The following is a 17,809-nucleotide window of genomic DNA, read 5'->3' on the forward strand; positions in this document are numbered from 1 at the left end:
ATTGGTTTGCGTACCTGAGTTGCACTTTGCCTTTATCAAAAGAACCAACAGAGCAGCAATAAAGAGTAAACTGTATTTTGTTGTCTTACACTGATTAAAAAAACCCACTCTGTCCTTTGTATCTTAGATAATGAAAGACACTGAGGGTTAAAAAAATCAATTTCCAGGAAAATATCCTTTTCTTTCTTTCCATTTAAAATTTAAAATTCCTTTTGTTGAATACAAAGCTGTCAAATTTGATTTTTCAGAGCATCCGCATGGTTAGTGGACTTCTATTCCTTTCTGTTTTTAAAGGGTGACTGCTAGTGTCAAAACACAAGTTTTTTGGGCACCTCCCATGAGAATTCATTTCTTCCAAAGTGACCATAACATGCAGTCTTCTGGTAAATGGGCTTTTTTAGATCCAAATCCCTGTGTGTATAACAAAAAGAAGAGAAAATTCTTCATATTAAGATATTTCATGATAGCTACCATTAAAATCCTGATGTTGATATCCATTTCATGCCCTTAGTCAAGCAAGCATATTCTGGTGATGCAAGCATACCAGTGAAGTGTCCAATGGAGAACCATAAAAGTGACAACACAACTTAAGTGTGAGGTACTTTAGGGCTACAGGAAAAATCCTTATTATTGAGAATTATTAATTTTAATGGAAAAGATGAAATAACCTTCAATTCCTTTTGTAAAAAAAAATGTATCTTTTTTCACAGCAGAGTAACTTAAAATTCTTGGAATACAAAAGTTATTTTATTTTATTTGAATTCCACATACTATGTAAGGGCAAATGCTGAAAGTATATGCTTCATATGAAACTTGAAAAGTACGTCTGTTATCTTTAAAGATATGGCACACTGGTAGATCCATAAAAAGTATCAATTGTGAAGACTGACAGAATGAGATAAAGTCTCTCAAGAACAATCCCATGCTAGTTCAAGAGGCTGACTCTTACATCGTAACATCTAATGGTTTTGCAAGAAATCATTTCTAGGACGTGACCACCAAGATATTTTCCTTTTTGTGTGTTTCTATACCTGACAATGACTCCAGGCCGAAGATCAAAGTTTTTGTGCACAATGTCCAGGAGCTCTTTCTCTGTTTTTTGGGAAGTTCCATAAGTGAACAGTGAAATGGACAATGGATGAGCTACCCCAATGGCATAAGAAACCTATGGCAAAAAAGACACCATAGTTAGCAAATGAACACGGCACCTCAGTGGGCAACAGTATGCAACAGGAGAAAGCATTCATTAATGAAACATCTTAGGAAAACTAAGGCCTCTGCTTCACTTCCCATAGGTGTGCAACCTGTATTTACAGCAAAAAAAGAGAAAACTTTGAAAATGCTGAGGTCTCTGGATAACTTTCTTCCCATTGTCTAGTCACCCCATGCTCATTTCCATGACAGTAAGTGTCAGAGGGTTGAGGGCTCAATAAATGTCCAGAAAAACAGGCAATAAAACGAAAGCTAAATGAAAAGTTCCAGCTCCAAGAAGCTGATAGGCTATTAGTGACATTACAGTGGCCTTGAACCAAACATATCAAGGTCTTCCTTTCTCCAACCCCAAGCCATCAGCAAGACTGCTTCTACTACAGTGTCTCGTACAATGTGTATTCAGGGTGAAGCTGAAAAAGAGAAATATTTTTGAGAAAAGCAACATTCGTAACAAACCGTACCTGAACCAGAACACGGCGACAGAGCCCAGCTTTCACAAGAGACTTGGCCACCCAACGGGCTGCGTACGCAGCTGATCGGTCCACCTTCGTATAGTCTTTGCCAGAAAAGGCACCACCTCCATGGGCTCCCCAGCCACCATAAGTATCCACAATGATCTTTCGGCCAGTAACACCAGCATCACCCTGAATCATTAAAATAATTTGTCCATTTTACAATACATTTTAATATATCTCAAACAAGGCTATGCATCCTTCAGAAGACTACAACATGTAAGTAAGTTCACGACATACAGATTGCTGTGGGGTAGCTGAAAGAATGAACCTGTCTTACCGAGCGACAACAGTGGCTATTAATGTTCTTTAAAGCCAGATTCATAAGGCAAGCCATTCACAAATAGTGTTTGGCAGTCAAGCAAACAGGTAGGTTTACACTCAAATAGCTAGAGCATGCATGGCCTGTTTCAAAAGTAAATATTCCAGACAACATGGGAACTTTGGTTTAGAAGTTACTTATCTACCACATCCAAACTGAATACAGAATATTGCTAACAAACTACATGCCATATAGGAACTGTTCAGAAATTTTACACCGTTAAAAAAAATACATACATGTCAGGTTTTCATATCTTTTGGTCAAAATCTGAAGCTGTGTGAATATTAAATAGTAGATGTCTTTTTTGTATTTACCATCAGAAGGTATGCCAGTGCTACCTTATACACCATTACATGGAGGCTGGCACCCCACACTTCCAGTGCAGTATCATTACAGACACTCTCATACAAATATGTACTAAAAACATTTCCAGCCCCAAAATATTTATAGTCTAATTTAAACTATACACAACAGGTATGGAATAGGTAATTGGGAAAGAAGGATTACTTCTTTCTAAGAACAGATACTTACAGATGAGTATTCTAAAATATTAAATAAGAAAGCACAGACAACCTTCTAGCTGCCTACACAGCTATCCTGATTGCTCCTCACAAGTACTTGATATTTTCATTTGATCTTGGTTAGCCGATCAGTACCTGACTAATTGGCTGAGCCCCCTGATTTACTAAATGCTTAAGCTTTCTGGTGTGAATGGAAACATGGTCAAATTTGAAATTCAGTCTCCACCTGTGCAGGCAGGCTTGAAATTCTTTCTTTGTCTACAGAATATCATGTCAGTAAAATTCAACTGCTGGAATGTTTGCACAGCAAACACAAGTGGAGTCAAAGTTTTTCTTAGAAAGACTGTGCATATACACAGAAGAAAACCTTTGGCACTGTTTGTTCCATTCTGCCAAGAAAGCAGCAAGATGTAAGTCTGAATAGCTGAGCTTCTCTAAAGGATCCTGTCCTCCTCGGGTTCTTCTGCTCAACTCAAACCTTAATTTCTGGTGGCACAGATAGTTGCAATGAGAATACCTTGTGTGCCATCATGACTTGACTGCAGAACTGAGTGAGAGGAAGAGAAATGGACAGGTGAACGGAAAAAAAAAACCAAAACCACCAATGTTTTAAAGGTGCTGAAAGAGCACAAATGCATTTGTAAAGCATGTGGAAGTCACTTTTGCGACAAGCTGTAATGTCCTCGCAGTACCAGCGGGTGTGGCTGTTGGGAAAATGGGGATAGCAGCAAAATTACTAATTTTGCCATAGCCAGAATTCAAGGTAACACCGTGCTCAAAAACATAAGGTAAAAATCTCAAGTGAAATACACGTGTCTTCCTGAGCTGGAGATTAAGACAGCCTTCCACAGCTAGTGGTGTTAAAAATAAAACTGAGTAATATTCATGAAAAGTAATCAGAAAGTTCAAGATGTAAAAGACAAGTAAAGAAATAGTTATTTTCTGGTTGCTGCAATGCTATTGTAAATTACACAAGTAATGATAGCAGTGGTAAGGCCATGGACACACAGGCAGATTGACCCATACTAAGTAAACTTATCCCACGTTTAAAAAGCTGCAAACATGCACTGCAACATGCCTGTGTTTGTATGTGCAAACATAAGCAATACAGTTCCACCACAAGAGTAGAAAAGGTATTCCTGGTTGGCTTACCAAATATAATTATATTACATTTTTAAAAGGGTGTAGTTCAGTGCACACCTGAAAGATTTACATTTTTAATGGGTGCAGTTCAGCGTACACCTGAAAATTTTCATAGGTAGCCTTCTTTTTGCATGTAGCCATGATTGCTGCTTTAGTTCATTTGCTCCAAGTTACAGCTCAAGTTTACCTCTCCATTTGTCCACAGTCTAGGATGTCCATGATACACAAAATTACAGTGATATAACCAACTCAACTACACAAAAAAACATTTTTTGTATAATCATTATAATGATTCATCTCAATACCTTTGTACCTGTTCCATGGCACTAATATAAAAAAGACATAGCACCTTAGAAATAATTCTGGCAAATTCCAGTAAATAAATGAATTTGAACAGCAGAAGAAAAACAAGGTCTACTTGGATTTGTTGTAAAATTTGACCTAATTTCAGGAAGAAGCTTTGAAATTTTGCTGTGATAGTTCTGAAGGAAACTGAAGACTAAATAAAACATTTGGAATGGTGAATTTCTTTTCAAAAACTAAATCTCAAAAGACCTGATGCTACAGAGGGTGGAAGTTCTGCCTGACTTCTGTGAATGCAGGATCAAATTATAAATCCCAGCTCCTGCATTGCCTAGATAATGCAAAAGCAACATTTATTTTCTCACCAGGAGAAACCTATCGGGGGTGATTTTCAGAACAGAGGAACACCTTCAGCTCTCCTTGGTGTCAGGCAGAACAGTGCGAGCTATACAGATCTGAAAACCAGGTTCACTGTAAGAGAAGTAAACCTTCTCTTGTCCATCTCTCCAAGTCATGCTTTCCATGAGAAAGAATTGCATGTCTCACTCAGTGCTGGACTCGAGGGGGTTTGAGGAAACTCAGAGCTGGGCTGTATATTCCACACACAATGTAAGGTTCAGCTCAACTTGCCTGCCTAGTCACAGCACACGTATGATATAACCATGCCCTCAAAGGTTACTTTGGAATACAGCACATGAAACCCTGGATGCTTCTTCCACATACAACTGCAGTTAAAACTTCCACTAGACAGCTTGCTTCTCACACTTTAGGACAGACGTACCAAAAAGCTGAGCATTTCTTTTAAGACACACACCCAATGACAAAGGCAAGCTGATGAAAGCACCAAAATAATACAACACAAACCTGAGGCCCTCCAATAACAAAGCGTCCACTAGGTTGAAGGTGATAAATAGTTCTCTCATCCAAGTATTTTGCAGGGACAACAGTTTGAATCACACGATCCTTCAGGGTTCTGCGCATACTCTCCAGCGAAATGGTTTCATCATGCTGCACAGATATCACAATGGTGTGAACACGCACTGGGATGACTGCTCCATTCTCCTGGATATACTGAACTGTGACCTCAATAGAACAGGGAGAGGGAAGAATTAAAAACCAGAGTTGCTATAAAATGTATTACTGGTCTACATCAAACTTCATGCTATGCTATTCCAAGAGCAAAATTGTAGCAAAATGTCAATGCTGGCATTATAATGATCACTGCTTACCTTGTCGCCCAGGTATGAGAAATGAAGCCTACTTTCTCATTCGTCATTTTTGCAGTGGTGAGAAAAAAGCTAAAGACCCAATATGGACAATCTGATTTTCTATGAAATTGCCCAAAATGTGTCTTTTGGTTGGGATTTTCAGCTAAACTCCCAAGCCTCAGAAATTCACATTCTCAGTGCATCTACAAAAAGGCCAGCCCAAATCCCTAAATACAAATAAATCCTTTAGATTTCCTGTCCCTTTTTGAGCTAGCACAGACCGCTTGGGTCTGAAGGGTTAAATACTTCTTGACTGGTAGGTGGTTAAGTGCTCCTAGCACTCTGATACACATTAACCATTTTCCAACTGTCAAGGAGACAGTGTCATAAGCAGTGGAAATGCTTTATCTGCTACATGTAGGTTATAGATCTGCTACTTGTAGGTTATCCTGATACTCTAAACACCGCCAATTGCTGTCTTTAAAACTATTTAAGATGTCTGGAAATGAAAAAGTGACAGTTTTCAACTATCTGGACTACCCATAAGTGACTGGAATGTTATTGTATTAGTAAAAGGAAAAAAAAAAAAAAAAAAAAAAAGAATGAAATTAGTATTTACCTGTGTTTTAGAGTCAGGCCTCAGCCAAGGAAGTTCTCCATTACGCCTCAGCTCTGCTAACCTGGCATTCAGTTTATGAGCAAGAATAATTGTTAGAGGCATACATTCTTCTGTCTCATCTGTTGCATAACCAAACATCAAACCCTACAGGAGGAGAAGAGAGACTTCAATCACTGTTAAAAGCACCACAACCAAAGGCAACAAGATTTAATCTGAAGCACAGAGTAAACAGTTCCCTCAGGTATATGTTTTACTATTTTACATTACAGTCCAAGAAGCTTAAACTCAGATCAGGCTCCAACATGTTATAGTGCAATGAGAAACAAACCACGTTCCTAGAATTTTTCACTGAAAGACTGAAGGTTTACACGTTGAGCTGGAAACCTGGACAGAAACAGAGACATTTCTGCATTTTATCAGGTTCTTTCACAGGGAAAAAAATCTGTTTGAGCAAAACAGTTTCAGGACTATTCTGTCATAGGAAAGGTGTTATCATCAGCCTGGACAGGTTGTAGAAGCTTTTATGTATGAACACAGACACGTGTATACTGCAGCTCACATCTGACATTTCAGTGGAATGGGATTTGAATACTACATAAAGGATGTACTTCCCCTCAACAGTTCAACAGTTTAAGGCACCTGCCTCAGATTTGCAGCACCACACAATTCCAGTCACAGCTCCTAGTGTTATTCAGTCATGTTCCCTGCATCAGATCATTATTTCTTAAACAGACTTAGCAGCATTTTCTTTCTCCTTATCCAGTGTATGTTGTGATACAAAACAAATAAAGACAGGAAGGTACTTTGATACAATGGGAAGGGAGGCCATCAAAGTGCCAAAGATAGTCAGATATCTTTTCATCTTATATAGTATTATGTCCCCATGACAGCATAAAAGCATTTTAATTTAGTTCTCAAGGGTTTTTTGAACAATATTAGCTTAGCTCCTGGACTCTGATATCTCCACTTACGGTTCTCAACAGCGTTGTTATAAACTAGATATTACTACTAATGATAACTACTGTAAATGTTAAACTCACTCATACTGGCATCAGTCAGATTATGCAGTTTTTATGTTAGCATCTTTCTCTTGGGAACACACCATAATTATCTACATGTGTTATTTAGCTCATAGAAATGCAGCTTGGACAGCCTTAATTATGTGGAACACCTATTACAATAGCTGCCTCTGGGAAATAAGTGAGAATTGAAACTACTCCGGTATATTTGCCTTCATTGTACTAATGCTGCAGACAGTTGAAACCGCCTAATTTTTTGCTGTGTAAAATCTCAAGAGCTCTGTGAAAGCAAAAAGATCCTTTGTTTATTCCATCTTACAGGACAAGTCTGGCTGCAAGATGAATGGCCTAATGAATCTAAAGCTACTCAACAGAAACATGAAATACATAAGCAAAAAACCTTTTCTAAGTTCTAAAGGATGCATCCTCAGCTACTACAAACTGCCAGAGCTCTCTTGACTCGCACGGAGTGCTATAACAAACACCAGGCAAAAGTCTTGCCTCAAAGAACTTCCAACTTTTTTAATGCAAATATGTTGTTTTTTCTGGGCTAGCCCAAGATGGAAATGTGGAAATCTTCACATGGGTTTTGATTTAGAAAATAGGGCAATGAGATGGGGCAAACTTTCCGTTCAAACAGCTTTGATGTTTTAGATGTGATGTCATGTCTACCTGATCTCCAGCACCAACATCCTCTTCATCCCTGTGTAGATGAACACCTTGGGCAATATCAGGTGACTGCTGTTCCAGTGCCACTAAAACATTACAAGTCTTGTAGTCAAAGCCTATTTGGAAAAAAGAGTAGCAGCAAATTAGCTTTTTCTGTCACAATAAGGAAAGTAACATGGAACCATATGACAAAATTTTCATTCTGAAGGATACTGTGTTCAGAACTCACAACCTAACTGCTATTTTTAGATAATTTTTTTGTCAATACAACACTTGAAACCTTTTTTTGGAGTAGGTGGGGCATATAGGGTTGCCTTTATTGTATGTTACTGTTTGTTTTCTCTTGCATTGACACCCTGTGCCAAGCCAATTCAGACTATGAATTGTTAACTGCAGAAAACTACTCAAAAATGTAAATAATCAGCCCCTCCCTAATAAATAGTATTAAAAACATCTACGTGAATTCCGAGGAGCTGATGTTTTCAGCATCTGAAGGCTCTGGTCTCTGATACATTATTTGTAATACATGTAAAGCAGTGTCTGTACTAAATCTCTCGTGGGAGTTTGTGTGAGAGCCACAAACTGAGAAAAAAACAAATTCAAGTCTCACAGCAAAAAGTGGAAGTGGGCGTTTACTTTACATTATTTCCAAAGACCAAAAGGAAGGTTTTAAAAAGAAATTGAAAGACTTACAGAAGATTGTGGCAAAATTTTCCACCTGTTCCTAGATATGTTATAGTAACTTGCTTCTTTCCAAATCCAACCTTTTCTAGAACTGTAGCTACTGGCAGCTGCTGACCAAACTCATGTTCAGCCAATACAACATATATACATGCCCATATACATATGATCCATTTGAAGAATGCTCTTTGCCCTCTTTTAGGTAGGTTATGTAGAGAAGAAAATTATATTTCTGTGTGCAATTGATTGTTTTAACTTTTTGTTTTACTTCTGCATAGAAATTGTTTTTTACTGGGTCACTGCATCTCCCCTTACCATTTTGGCAGTTAGGATAAAAAGGAGACTTATGACCCACTAGATTTGTCAGCATTTTGTGAAAGCGCTGCTGTTACATGATGATAGAGGTAACATACAGATGCGCTTCTATAATATTCTCCCACCAAAATCTCCCTGTAAATTCAATAGCAATTAAAGGGCTGCAGGAAACTTTTTTTAACCAAAAGCCCTTAAAAAGATACATTTCACTGTAACAGTATACTTGGAATATTTGTAATGTGTGAACAGATGCATGGCAAATCAGAAAGTGAAATGTGTCCAGTATATAAAGCATTTTGTCTTTTTTATCATTTGTACATTACACAAACCAGATTTGGACTGCACACTCCTCAGTGTAGGAGTTGTTCAGAGCTAACAGAGAACCTTGCACAGTGAGAACCTGCTTTACACCTAGGAATTCTAGATGCAGCCACAGTACAAATATATAATGGTACAATGCAATGAACTAGGTTTCTTCTTCCCTTTCTTTCCCACCAAGATGCTTCAATAGGTTTGCCAAAAGAATAACCGAGATTCAAGTTATTACAAGTTTGGAGGAGTGGTAGATTCTGCGGCGCAAGCTGCAGTTAACTGTTCTGGCCTAATACCACAGTTCAAAGTATATTCTGCCTACTCCCTTTCAGCTTTAACTAGCATATGATGGTTTTTCTACTTACGGGGATAAATAAAGCACAGGATATTCAGTTTTTATCAAGCTTGCTAAAGCTCATATATGAAAGTGCTGACAGGCCTGTTTTGCAGTTGCCTATTGCTTGCTCTTCAAGGATTTCATGAGTTTTTCCACCAACCTTTAGCTGAATCATCATAGCCAATATGTCTAATTGCATCTCGGACAACTCGTTGATAATCCACAATAGCACGAGATGTGATCTCCCCACACAGCAACACCATTCCTGTCTTACATACTGTCTCTGAAAAGAGAGATGAAAACAGGATTACAACAGTGGAATAACCCAGCCCACTAAGCCAAATAACTACGTCTGTGATGATGGTGATTTTGAGAGATCTACTGGCTATATTCAGTGTAAGTCCTTTCTACCCATATTTTTAGCAATATTAGCTCCTTCTACGACAAATTCTTTTCATATTCACCATATGTCTGAAAGTAAGGAAAAGACTAATATGTCCAATTTACAAATGGAAAAGTCAAAACACTGAGCATGATTTAGTGATATGCACAGATTTAGGGAAAAGTAGCATTAAGCTGCGATTTCTAAATCCACTTAATCCTTAATCATTCTAAGATACATACTGAGGCTAAATAAAACTCATCAGTGATCAACTATTTTGAAAAGTTGTCTCCAGTCCCAGAAGGAAGAATCTGAAGATGGGATTTAGTTACATAATACATGAATTGGGGTAATGACCTGAGGGTTGTTGGTACAACTCTTTCTGAAGAGATTTCAAAAAACAAGAAGTTATGGGGACTTGGACTGAAAAATTAGTACTTTATTAAATATAGTAAATGAACTTTTCAAAAAAACATTTAAATATTCTTTCAAAAATTCACTGTAATGAAGCCAAATCTGTTCCTCCCAGGAAAGTTCAGTCCACACACAAAATTAGCTATCCTACAGCCTGCTGAGGCTTCAGTTTTTATAAAAACTTTTACTGTTTTTTTCTCATCTCTCCTTCTCTTGAAGACTGTAATTCTTATGTAATTTTTTGAGACTAAAATGAGTTAGCAAATGATAGCATCAAGCTCTACGCAAACATCATAAAAAATGTCACCATTGTGACTGGGTAATGACTTAAAAAAACTCAGCAAAGACTTAGCAAAGCAGCAAACAACTTACCACAGGCAACCTTGGCATTCGGGTCCTGTTTGAGATGGGCGTCTAGTACAGCATCACTGATTTGATCACAGATTTTATCTGCAAGGCATCAAAGCTGTGATTCAAAACCATAGCACTCAATACAAAACACGGACTGTTGCATCGCTTTGAATAGGTAGGTGTTTCAGCAAGGAATTCTTTTATTGCTTATTACTGGAGTATTTAAGCTAACTAAAGAGAAAGACATATGAAACATCCTACAAGCCAAGCCAGTAGATACAGTGGGGAATTTACTTACTGGTGTAAACTAATACTGACTACAACTTTACCTGTAGTTTTCTGCACTTAAGTGTGAAACAAGTATGTTATGCATAGCATTACCTGAGAGGCTAAGAGGCTTTACTCCCAGCCTTCTCCTTCCCTAACACCACAAGCCAACACAGCATGCACTCCACATCAGTGGTATTCTAACATGAAGGTGATATTCCACCATCAAATTCCATCTCCCCAACAGAAAGTTAGAAAGAACCTGAGCAACACTGCTGGTAAAACCTGAGAAAGAGTTTAGATCACTATGGATAATGCACAGGTCAGAGTCAAGTGCCCATTTCAGGTTTGCTTCCTCTCACTGCTTCCTACCATCCTGCGATGCCACCTCCTAATAATCCCTGCAACCCACCTAAGACAGGGGAGTGAGGAGCGCACTCAGAAGCAAGGAGGGGTTATCAACTGAAGTTTGCCTGAGGTAGATCTTGAGTATATCTTCAGTTACATCCCAAATACAAAGGTTTCAGCTCAGGCTTATCATAGTAATCTTTTTTTCTTTCTTTCTTTTCTTACCTTTTTAATGAATAATGAATCAATCAAATAATGCAGCTAATCTAACAAACACAAAAGGGCAGCAGCCATAACAATGCCTTCTACATGAAAACGATTTTTTTCTCATATATTTTAATTTTATTGTTCTTTAAAAATGTCTAATATTGCACACTGTATTTATATGTTGCCACAACATGCTGTGTGGCAAAATAAATTAATCTCCTGCCTTGCCATTTGCAACACAATCTGTTGGAAAGCAATGTTTTGTAAGAGTATGTCATTAGAGTTTTAATACATTTAACCTCAAGTCAAAATAAATTCTCATTTATTTTTATGAGGAAGGTGTACACTTAGCTAAGAGGGACAAATCAAAGACTAGAGAACTAAGGTGATTCTGACACTTATCTCCCACGTTAACCACTTCAACACAAAAAGAACAAAGACAAAAGACAATTAGCAAATGTAGGCTGCACTGGAAGTTTCAGCCTTGGAAGAACTGTACATGGATTACTAAATTTGGGACAATTATCACCAAACAGGAATCAGACACCATTCTTGCAATTTAGTTAAGAAGTCCCAATGAACCTTGTTTAGCAGGACTGGGGAGAAAGGTGGCAGGATCTCTGCTTGCTCCCTTCAAAGTTTCCATTTGTATAAGGAAATGTAGCCATATTTTCAAGCATAAAAGCAAACATTATTGACAAAAATATGTCATTTTTGATTACCTGGGTGGGACAACAGAGCAACTGGGGTAGGATGACCTTCTCAGTGCCAGTCCAATGCCCTGCAGTAAACTCCTAGTGACCGGGACTGCTTTGTAGCCTTTTTTTCACCACCCAGAATTTCTATGCCAGGAGCAACCTTTATCCCTGTCCTTGTTCTACATGAAATATGTCTCACTTGCGTTAGATACCAGTGTCCCATGTTTGTCTACATTCCCTGTATGACACATGCAGGGATATTATATGCATTCTTTACAAAACATTCAAGAAGACTACAGGTAATCCCATATGACTAATTCATCCTGATTTCTCCTCATGGCACCTATCTGGTACAAAGAACCTTATGCTGGTTTTGCATGCTGTGGTTGAAAGTAATTTATGAACTAAAACTTTCATTAAATGTTTCAAGGGGGCATTAGCCATAGTAGGCAGTGAAATCAATAAGTGAAGTTTTATCAGGATGTTTTCATGGGGTTTTTTGGGGGTCTGGGTTTTGGTTTTTTGTATGAACTGTATCATCAGTATCTACAGTATTTAATGGATATTGGTAGGTAGAAAAGCAGCTCTTTTGCTTCCCTCTCAGAGAAATAACATAGCAAACATTCATGAATAAAAAAGCATAGTCCACATTTACCAAAGGGGAGACTTTGTCTTACAAAACTGTTACCCTGAAAAGATCATGACAGAAAACCAGATGAACAGTCATCTATAGAAATGAAATTGTCTCTATACAATAACATTAGTGAGACTGCTACAGAAATACTAGATTTTGGTGATGGTATTCCAAAGATGACATTAAGAAGCTGCAGGAAGGTTTAGGACAGACTGAGAAGAATGCCCCAAAATCAGAATAAATATATCTTACAGGATGAAATCAATCAAGCTCAGTCTAGTTTTGAAAGACTTAAGGAAAGGCAGCCTACCAGAGGAAATCCTAATAGGCATTGGGATCACAGTCTCTAGGAACCTAAAAATAATATGCTGAGAGAAAAGTTTTTGTATGATGGACAATAATGTAACTACAGTTGACAGCTGGAAATTAAAGAGACAGATAAAGATTCAAAAAGGAAAATCTTAAAAGGGTGAGAGCCATTGAAACCATTCATGTACAGGTATGCAAGATTCCTTGTTCCTTCAAATCTCTAGCTGAAAATTTGCTATCTTTTTAAAAGGTATGAATGAAATTCAACCACCATTTACTAGCATGTTTGAAGAATTCTTGCATGAAATATTATTACCTGTGTATAAAGGTCAGACTAGATTATGTATCAGAGGTCCCTTTTGGACTTTAAAATCTATGTGAGAATTTAATCAATGAAAATAATAAATTAGAATAATTTAATCTACTACGCTGATAGCATACCTTCAGATTAAGATAGGCTGAGACAAATCAGTTTGACAATTCGTGCCATATCTGATTGTTGGTGCAACAACCAACAGTTCTAGTGCAACTAGATCCAAATACAGATACAGATACATCTATCAAGACTGGAAAGAGAAATCTAGCTGGATGATTGGCTGATTAATGCATTAAATTAAAGGCATGTCTATTAGTAAAGGTCTCTGGTGTAAAATAAAACCAGGCGTTCTATTTTTAGCAATGCTTAGCAGGCTTTGTGCACCCTTCATTCTGTTATTTAAATTTCTCATCTCAACTGTCCCATTTATCTTATTAGATGCTAAGTGTGACAGGATATGTTTCTCTGTTATTTCCTGCCTTTTTTTTTTTTCCTTCTTTTTTTGGAAACAGGGAAAGCATAATGGACCACTTCTGATGAGGCATTATCATCTAAAAAATGATGTAAGAGGTAAGAATTCAGTTCATGTATACCTTCATGTAGTCAACTACTATCCAATAGGATAAATATTGCAAAAGAGATGTCTAGACTGAGGATTTCTTGACTGAGCAGGAAAGTATTAGATAACCATGCACTCTTTGAATGAAATCCAATCATCCCACAGACCCATCCTTATGGCAGAGATGCCAATTAGCTGCAAACCAGCTCTTGCTAACTATAAAAGGAATGAATGAGTCTAGGGGACCTGATGATAAACCCTACTCAAATGCCCAGTTGTCAAATGCTGAAGTAAAGGAGGCATTCAACAACAAAAGTGATCTCCAGTAACTAAAAGGAGCTTCACAGTTTTCTAGATAGTTGGACATAAGTTTTGTTACATCAATCCAGACTATGTAAGAGCCTAACAAAGCCATGACATCTGCAAGTTCTCAACCTCCCCAAGAATTCAGTTTCACAGATTCACCACATACACCCCTCCCCCCCCAAAAAAAAAATCTATGCACAGCAGTAACAACGGAAAATTTGATTCAAAAAAGCTCCACTTTTTGGAGCACAACAGGTACAACCACACTGCTGGCTTTGATGGTGTAATAAATATAATAAACATTGAACATTTCAAAAAATAAGGTTGATTTTCTTAAAAACCTGTGATCATCAAAATAACATTCAGTATTTTTAATGATTCGTTATTTATATCAACAGAAAAAAACCCCTAGAATGTGAAATTATAAATTCAAAATACATTCTCAGTTTTCTGGTAAAAAATTAAAACAGTCAAGAAATGCAGACACTTACCATGAACACTTCAACAAAAATAAGCTTTCCACCAAAAAAAGTTTCACTAGAGAGACTCTGAATAGCTGAATTGTGCTATATTACATTTTTCCTATTTAAAAGACTCTTGAGGAGTGCTAATTGATAACTGCAGCAGTACTTCAATATTAACACTACACCATTTAAATATCTTGTACATCTATTCTCTTTGTTCAATACACGGTTTCCTGAAGTAGTATGTATATTGTTAAGTATATGTAATGTTAGATATAAGACATGCAAGCATCAGCTTGCTGGAAAGATCTGCATTTTCTGTTTGGTTTTTTTTTTTTTTTCTTTTGTGATTTTTTTTCTGTGAATATCCAGAAGATAAACGTATGTTTTTAATATGGTTGAAAATCCGAGGGTGCTTTTAGCAGATATTTTCTCTTATATTTTTAAAGACATTCCTTGATACTTACTGGAAAACTGAATGACATTCTGTTTGCAGGCAATTCCACCTGAAGTCACACCAGATAGGGGAAGGAATTAATCCTAAGTGGTTTGGCACCTGTAAGACATTGTGGGTCAGAGAAACACACAATGCCTTTCAAAGCACAGTGAAACCATTGTGCAGCACAGACAGACACTACTGGACAAAGCAAAATGGAGCAGTGACAAAAACCAGCTATATATATATATTAAAAAAATCTTTCTCTTCTCCATGATGCTATCTATGTGCTTTTATTATATTGAAATGATGAAGTCACATGTAAGTCTTCAGAGAGTTTGGAATTTACCCCACTAAATGCCAGGATTAAAGACCTTCTGGAAGGAAGTCCCAGATTTTATACCCAAGTGATTTTGAAGAATTTGGACTGAGAAGATGGGATAAACAGAGTCTCTATAAAGTCTTTGGGGAGCATAGGTAATACCTGTACGTTAATTATTGTTAGCTATTACTTGCTTCTATGGAATCTGGGCTTCTTAAGTGACACACAACTCTTAGGCATTGCACAGGTATAAGGCAGTTGTCTGTACACCCAAATAAATAAGCATGTAATTTCTCCTGCTTTGTTTATTAAGAAGGTGGTCTCCATTAAAGCATTGAATCCCCAGCTAATATAATCAAAACAATTCAAATTTCCACCAGGCAAAGATCTGGTTCAGGATCTTCTCTTCACATAATGCCCTCTAGCAAAATTATACTATCACATGCAGAAGAGAAATAGTCAAGAACACACAAATTATCCATTTGGTATCAGAGGAACTCAAAACTCTCAATAAAATTCTAGTGCTACTGATAATGTCAGAAGCCCAACTACAGCCTCAGACACTGGGCCCCATTTTAAGAAATAGCCAAGATTTTCCTGGGTGACAGAAACCTAACAGCATGTCTACAGCTCTCGTGGAAAACCACAGACAGAGAAAAGGGGTTTGGCCAGGAGGTAAAAGTGATCAATTTGCTGTCGGAAACTAGAACTGCCGCTGAGATGATTAAGACCTATTGCTGGGCTGTGTTCAGGAACAAGAATTTGTAGGACCACCCAGAGTTACCTACTGTCAACCTGTCCTCTCTTGATCTGGAAAATGTGGATCTTTCCTTTGTCATAGGCGTTTGGGTGTTCAGTACCCTACATGAAGACCTAGGCTGTTTAAGAAAGTACAAGCATCACAGTCTTGAAAATGTCTGTGTAAATTTCCGCTTTCCACTCCCTCTACGATAAGCCTCTTGGGCTCCCACTTTGCATCTCGCGCTACCCAGAGATCTGGCAACCCCTGCCAGATGAGCGGCTGTACTCAAGTCCAACAAGTGGAAACACTGTTTCTCAAAGGCCTGCCAAGTATCTCAGCACGGGAGGGAAATAACGCTCATGGGGCTTAAAAGAAGAGCTACCGAGGGCCAATGGAGTTTTTGGAAAGAAGGCAATGTGAATAAGAACTAAAAAATAGGCCAAATTCTAAAACAAGAAACAAGACAAAAAGAGAATTGGTAAAGGACAGAAACCAAGGGACAAAGCTAAACCTGGGGACTCAGTTGAACTCTTCCTGGTCTGAGACTTATCTATTACTGCCCCAGCGGGACTAAAAATAATGATTAGAGTAGCATAAACTGTGACCTGTCATCTTTGGAAATACCATCATCAATTTAAAGTTACCACATTGTATAGTGTTATTTTTCCTATGAAACTACGTTGTGCTACAGGCGCTGGATGTGATTATATATAAATTTGGGATGGGACCTATGTCCGAAGGACCGAATGTGGTTGTCATTTTCTGATTGTGTTACATCAGAAAGAACCCCAACTGGCTTAACCTGATGTAGGTGCCTTGACATTGACAGAGATGCACTCAATTGCATCAGCCATGGATTTGATCTGCAGTAATAAGTTAATATTATAGAAGAGTATCAGAATTATAGACATAAAATTCTCACTGCTGACCTTTTTATTCTCTGCTATGTCATTCCACCCGTTTATGATTTACTCACATAACACGGGTACAGACCTGAAAAAGCCTTAATATAGGAAAAGGCACAGGATGCCAAATTGGCTTCTAAAATAAACACACTTTTCAGGACATTAAACAGTGTATTGTCCCCTGGCCTCATTTGGGGGAACACTTGCTGTTGACATAAGGTACATGTTTATCACAGATGAACATTTGTTTTCAATAAAATTGAACTAAGCTCTGCTGACCATACATAAAGTTTAGCAAATAACTGTCCGCTATTTGCTTAAGAAATTCCATATATTGCATCAGATGATAGAACGGGGAGAAAAAAATCAGCAACTTTGCCATGTACAGCTGCTGGGACCATTGACTTTTAAAGGCTTTAAAATAGCCTGCTTAGAGATATTCCTGTCGCGGATGACAGTTTTAGAGCATAGCATATATGCAGGACAGTTTCACAGGGCCCATAAAGACATGGAACTTGAGAAGCAAGCTATGCATTCTTATCCATATGTGAAACTTGAGTCTATCAGAGATACAGTAGGGTCTCCACAGTAATACTGAAAGAAATTCAGATGAAAAGGAAGAAGCAGCAACCATAAACCCCACTGCCCTCCTCAGTGTAACACACACCCTGCAAAGGCACGTAAACTCCTGTTGGAAGCACCTGAGTTATAGCAGTTCTACAGACTATATGGACAAGGTCCAACAGAAATAAGTAAAAAGCGCCCTGTTACAAATAACTTCTGTAATAAGATTAATAGCAGATGAATTCTTCTTCAAGCTTTTAAAACATTTTAAATGAGAATATTATTCTTTTTACACATTTGCCAGAGCTTGTTTCTTACCTGGATGTCCTTCTCCCACTGACTCCGATGTGAACATGAAAGCCCCTTCATCATCCAGCGTGTAATCACATAAACCATCCACTGGCCCATTCAT

General features: G+C 37.8%; 1 protein-coding gene across 1 annotated transcript; it reads right to left on the reverse strand.

Annotated features, from left to right (window-relative positions):
* Positions 1–308: 308 nt before the first annotated feature.
* On the reverse strand, positions 309–17,809 carry MAT1A (methionine adenosyltransferase 1A). Its single transcript, XM_009487045.2, has 9 exons — positions 17,716–17,809; positions 10,342–10,419; positions 9,334–9,456; positions 7,532–7,644; positions 5,841–5,984; positions 4,878–5,096; positions 1,674–1,856; positions 1,032–1,165; positions 309–411 (listed from the first exon to the last, which is right to left on the reverse strand). Exons 1-9 carry the CDS (start codon positions 17,807–17,809, stop codon positions 309–311), a joined length of 1,191 nt encoding a protein of 396 aa, XP_009485320.2.

Source organism: Pelecanus crispus, chromosome 10, assembly GCF_030463565.1.
Source record: "Pelecanus crispus isolate bPelCri1 chromosome 10, bPelCri1.pri, whole genome shotgun sequence".
Taxonomy (NCBI): domain Eukaryota; kingdom Metazoa; phylum Chordata; class Aves; order Pelecaniformes; family Pelecanidae; genus Pelecanus; species Pelecanus crispus.

What these genes read in the sequence shown, in the direction of transcription:
- MAT1A (XM_009487045.2), bottom strand. Translation starts at nt 17,809, where the DNA reads ATGAATGGGCCAGTGGATGGTTTATGTGATTACACGCTGGATGATGAA. An exon ending in AGTGGGAGAAGGACATCCAG is followed by an intron (nt 10,420 to 17,715) that starts GTAAGAAACAAG and finishes GATGCCTTGCAG; the next exon opens with ATAAAATCTGTGATCAAATC. An exon ending in TTGTTATTGGAGGGCCTCAG is followed by an intron (nt 1,857 to 4,877) that starts GTTTGTGTTGTA and finishes TTAATGATTCAG; the next exon opens with GGTGATGCTGGTGTTACTGG.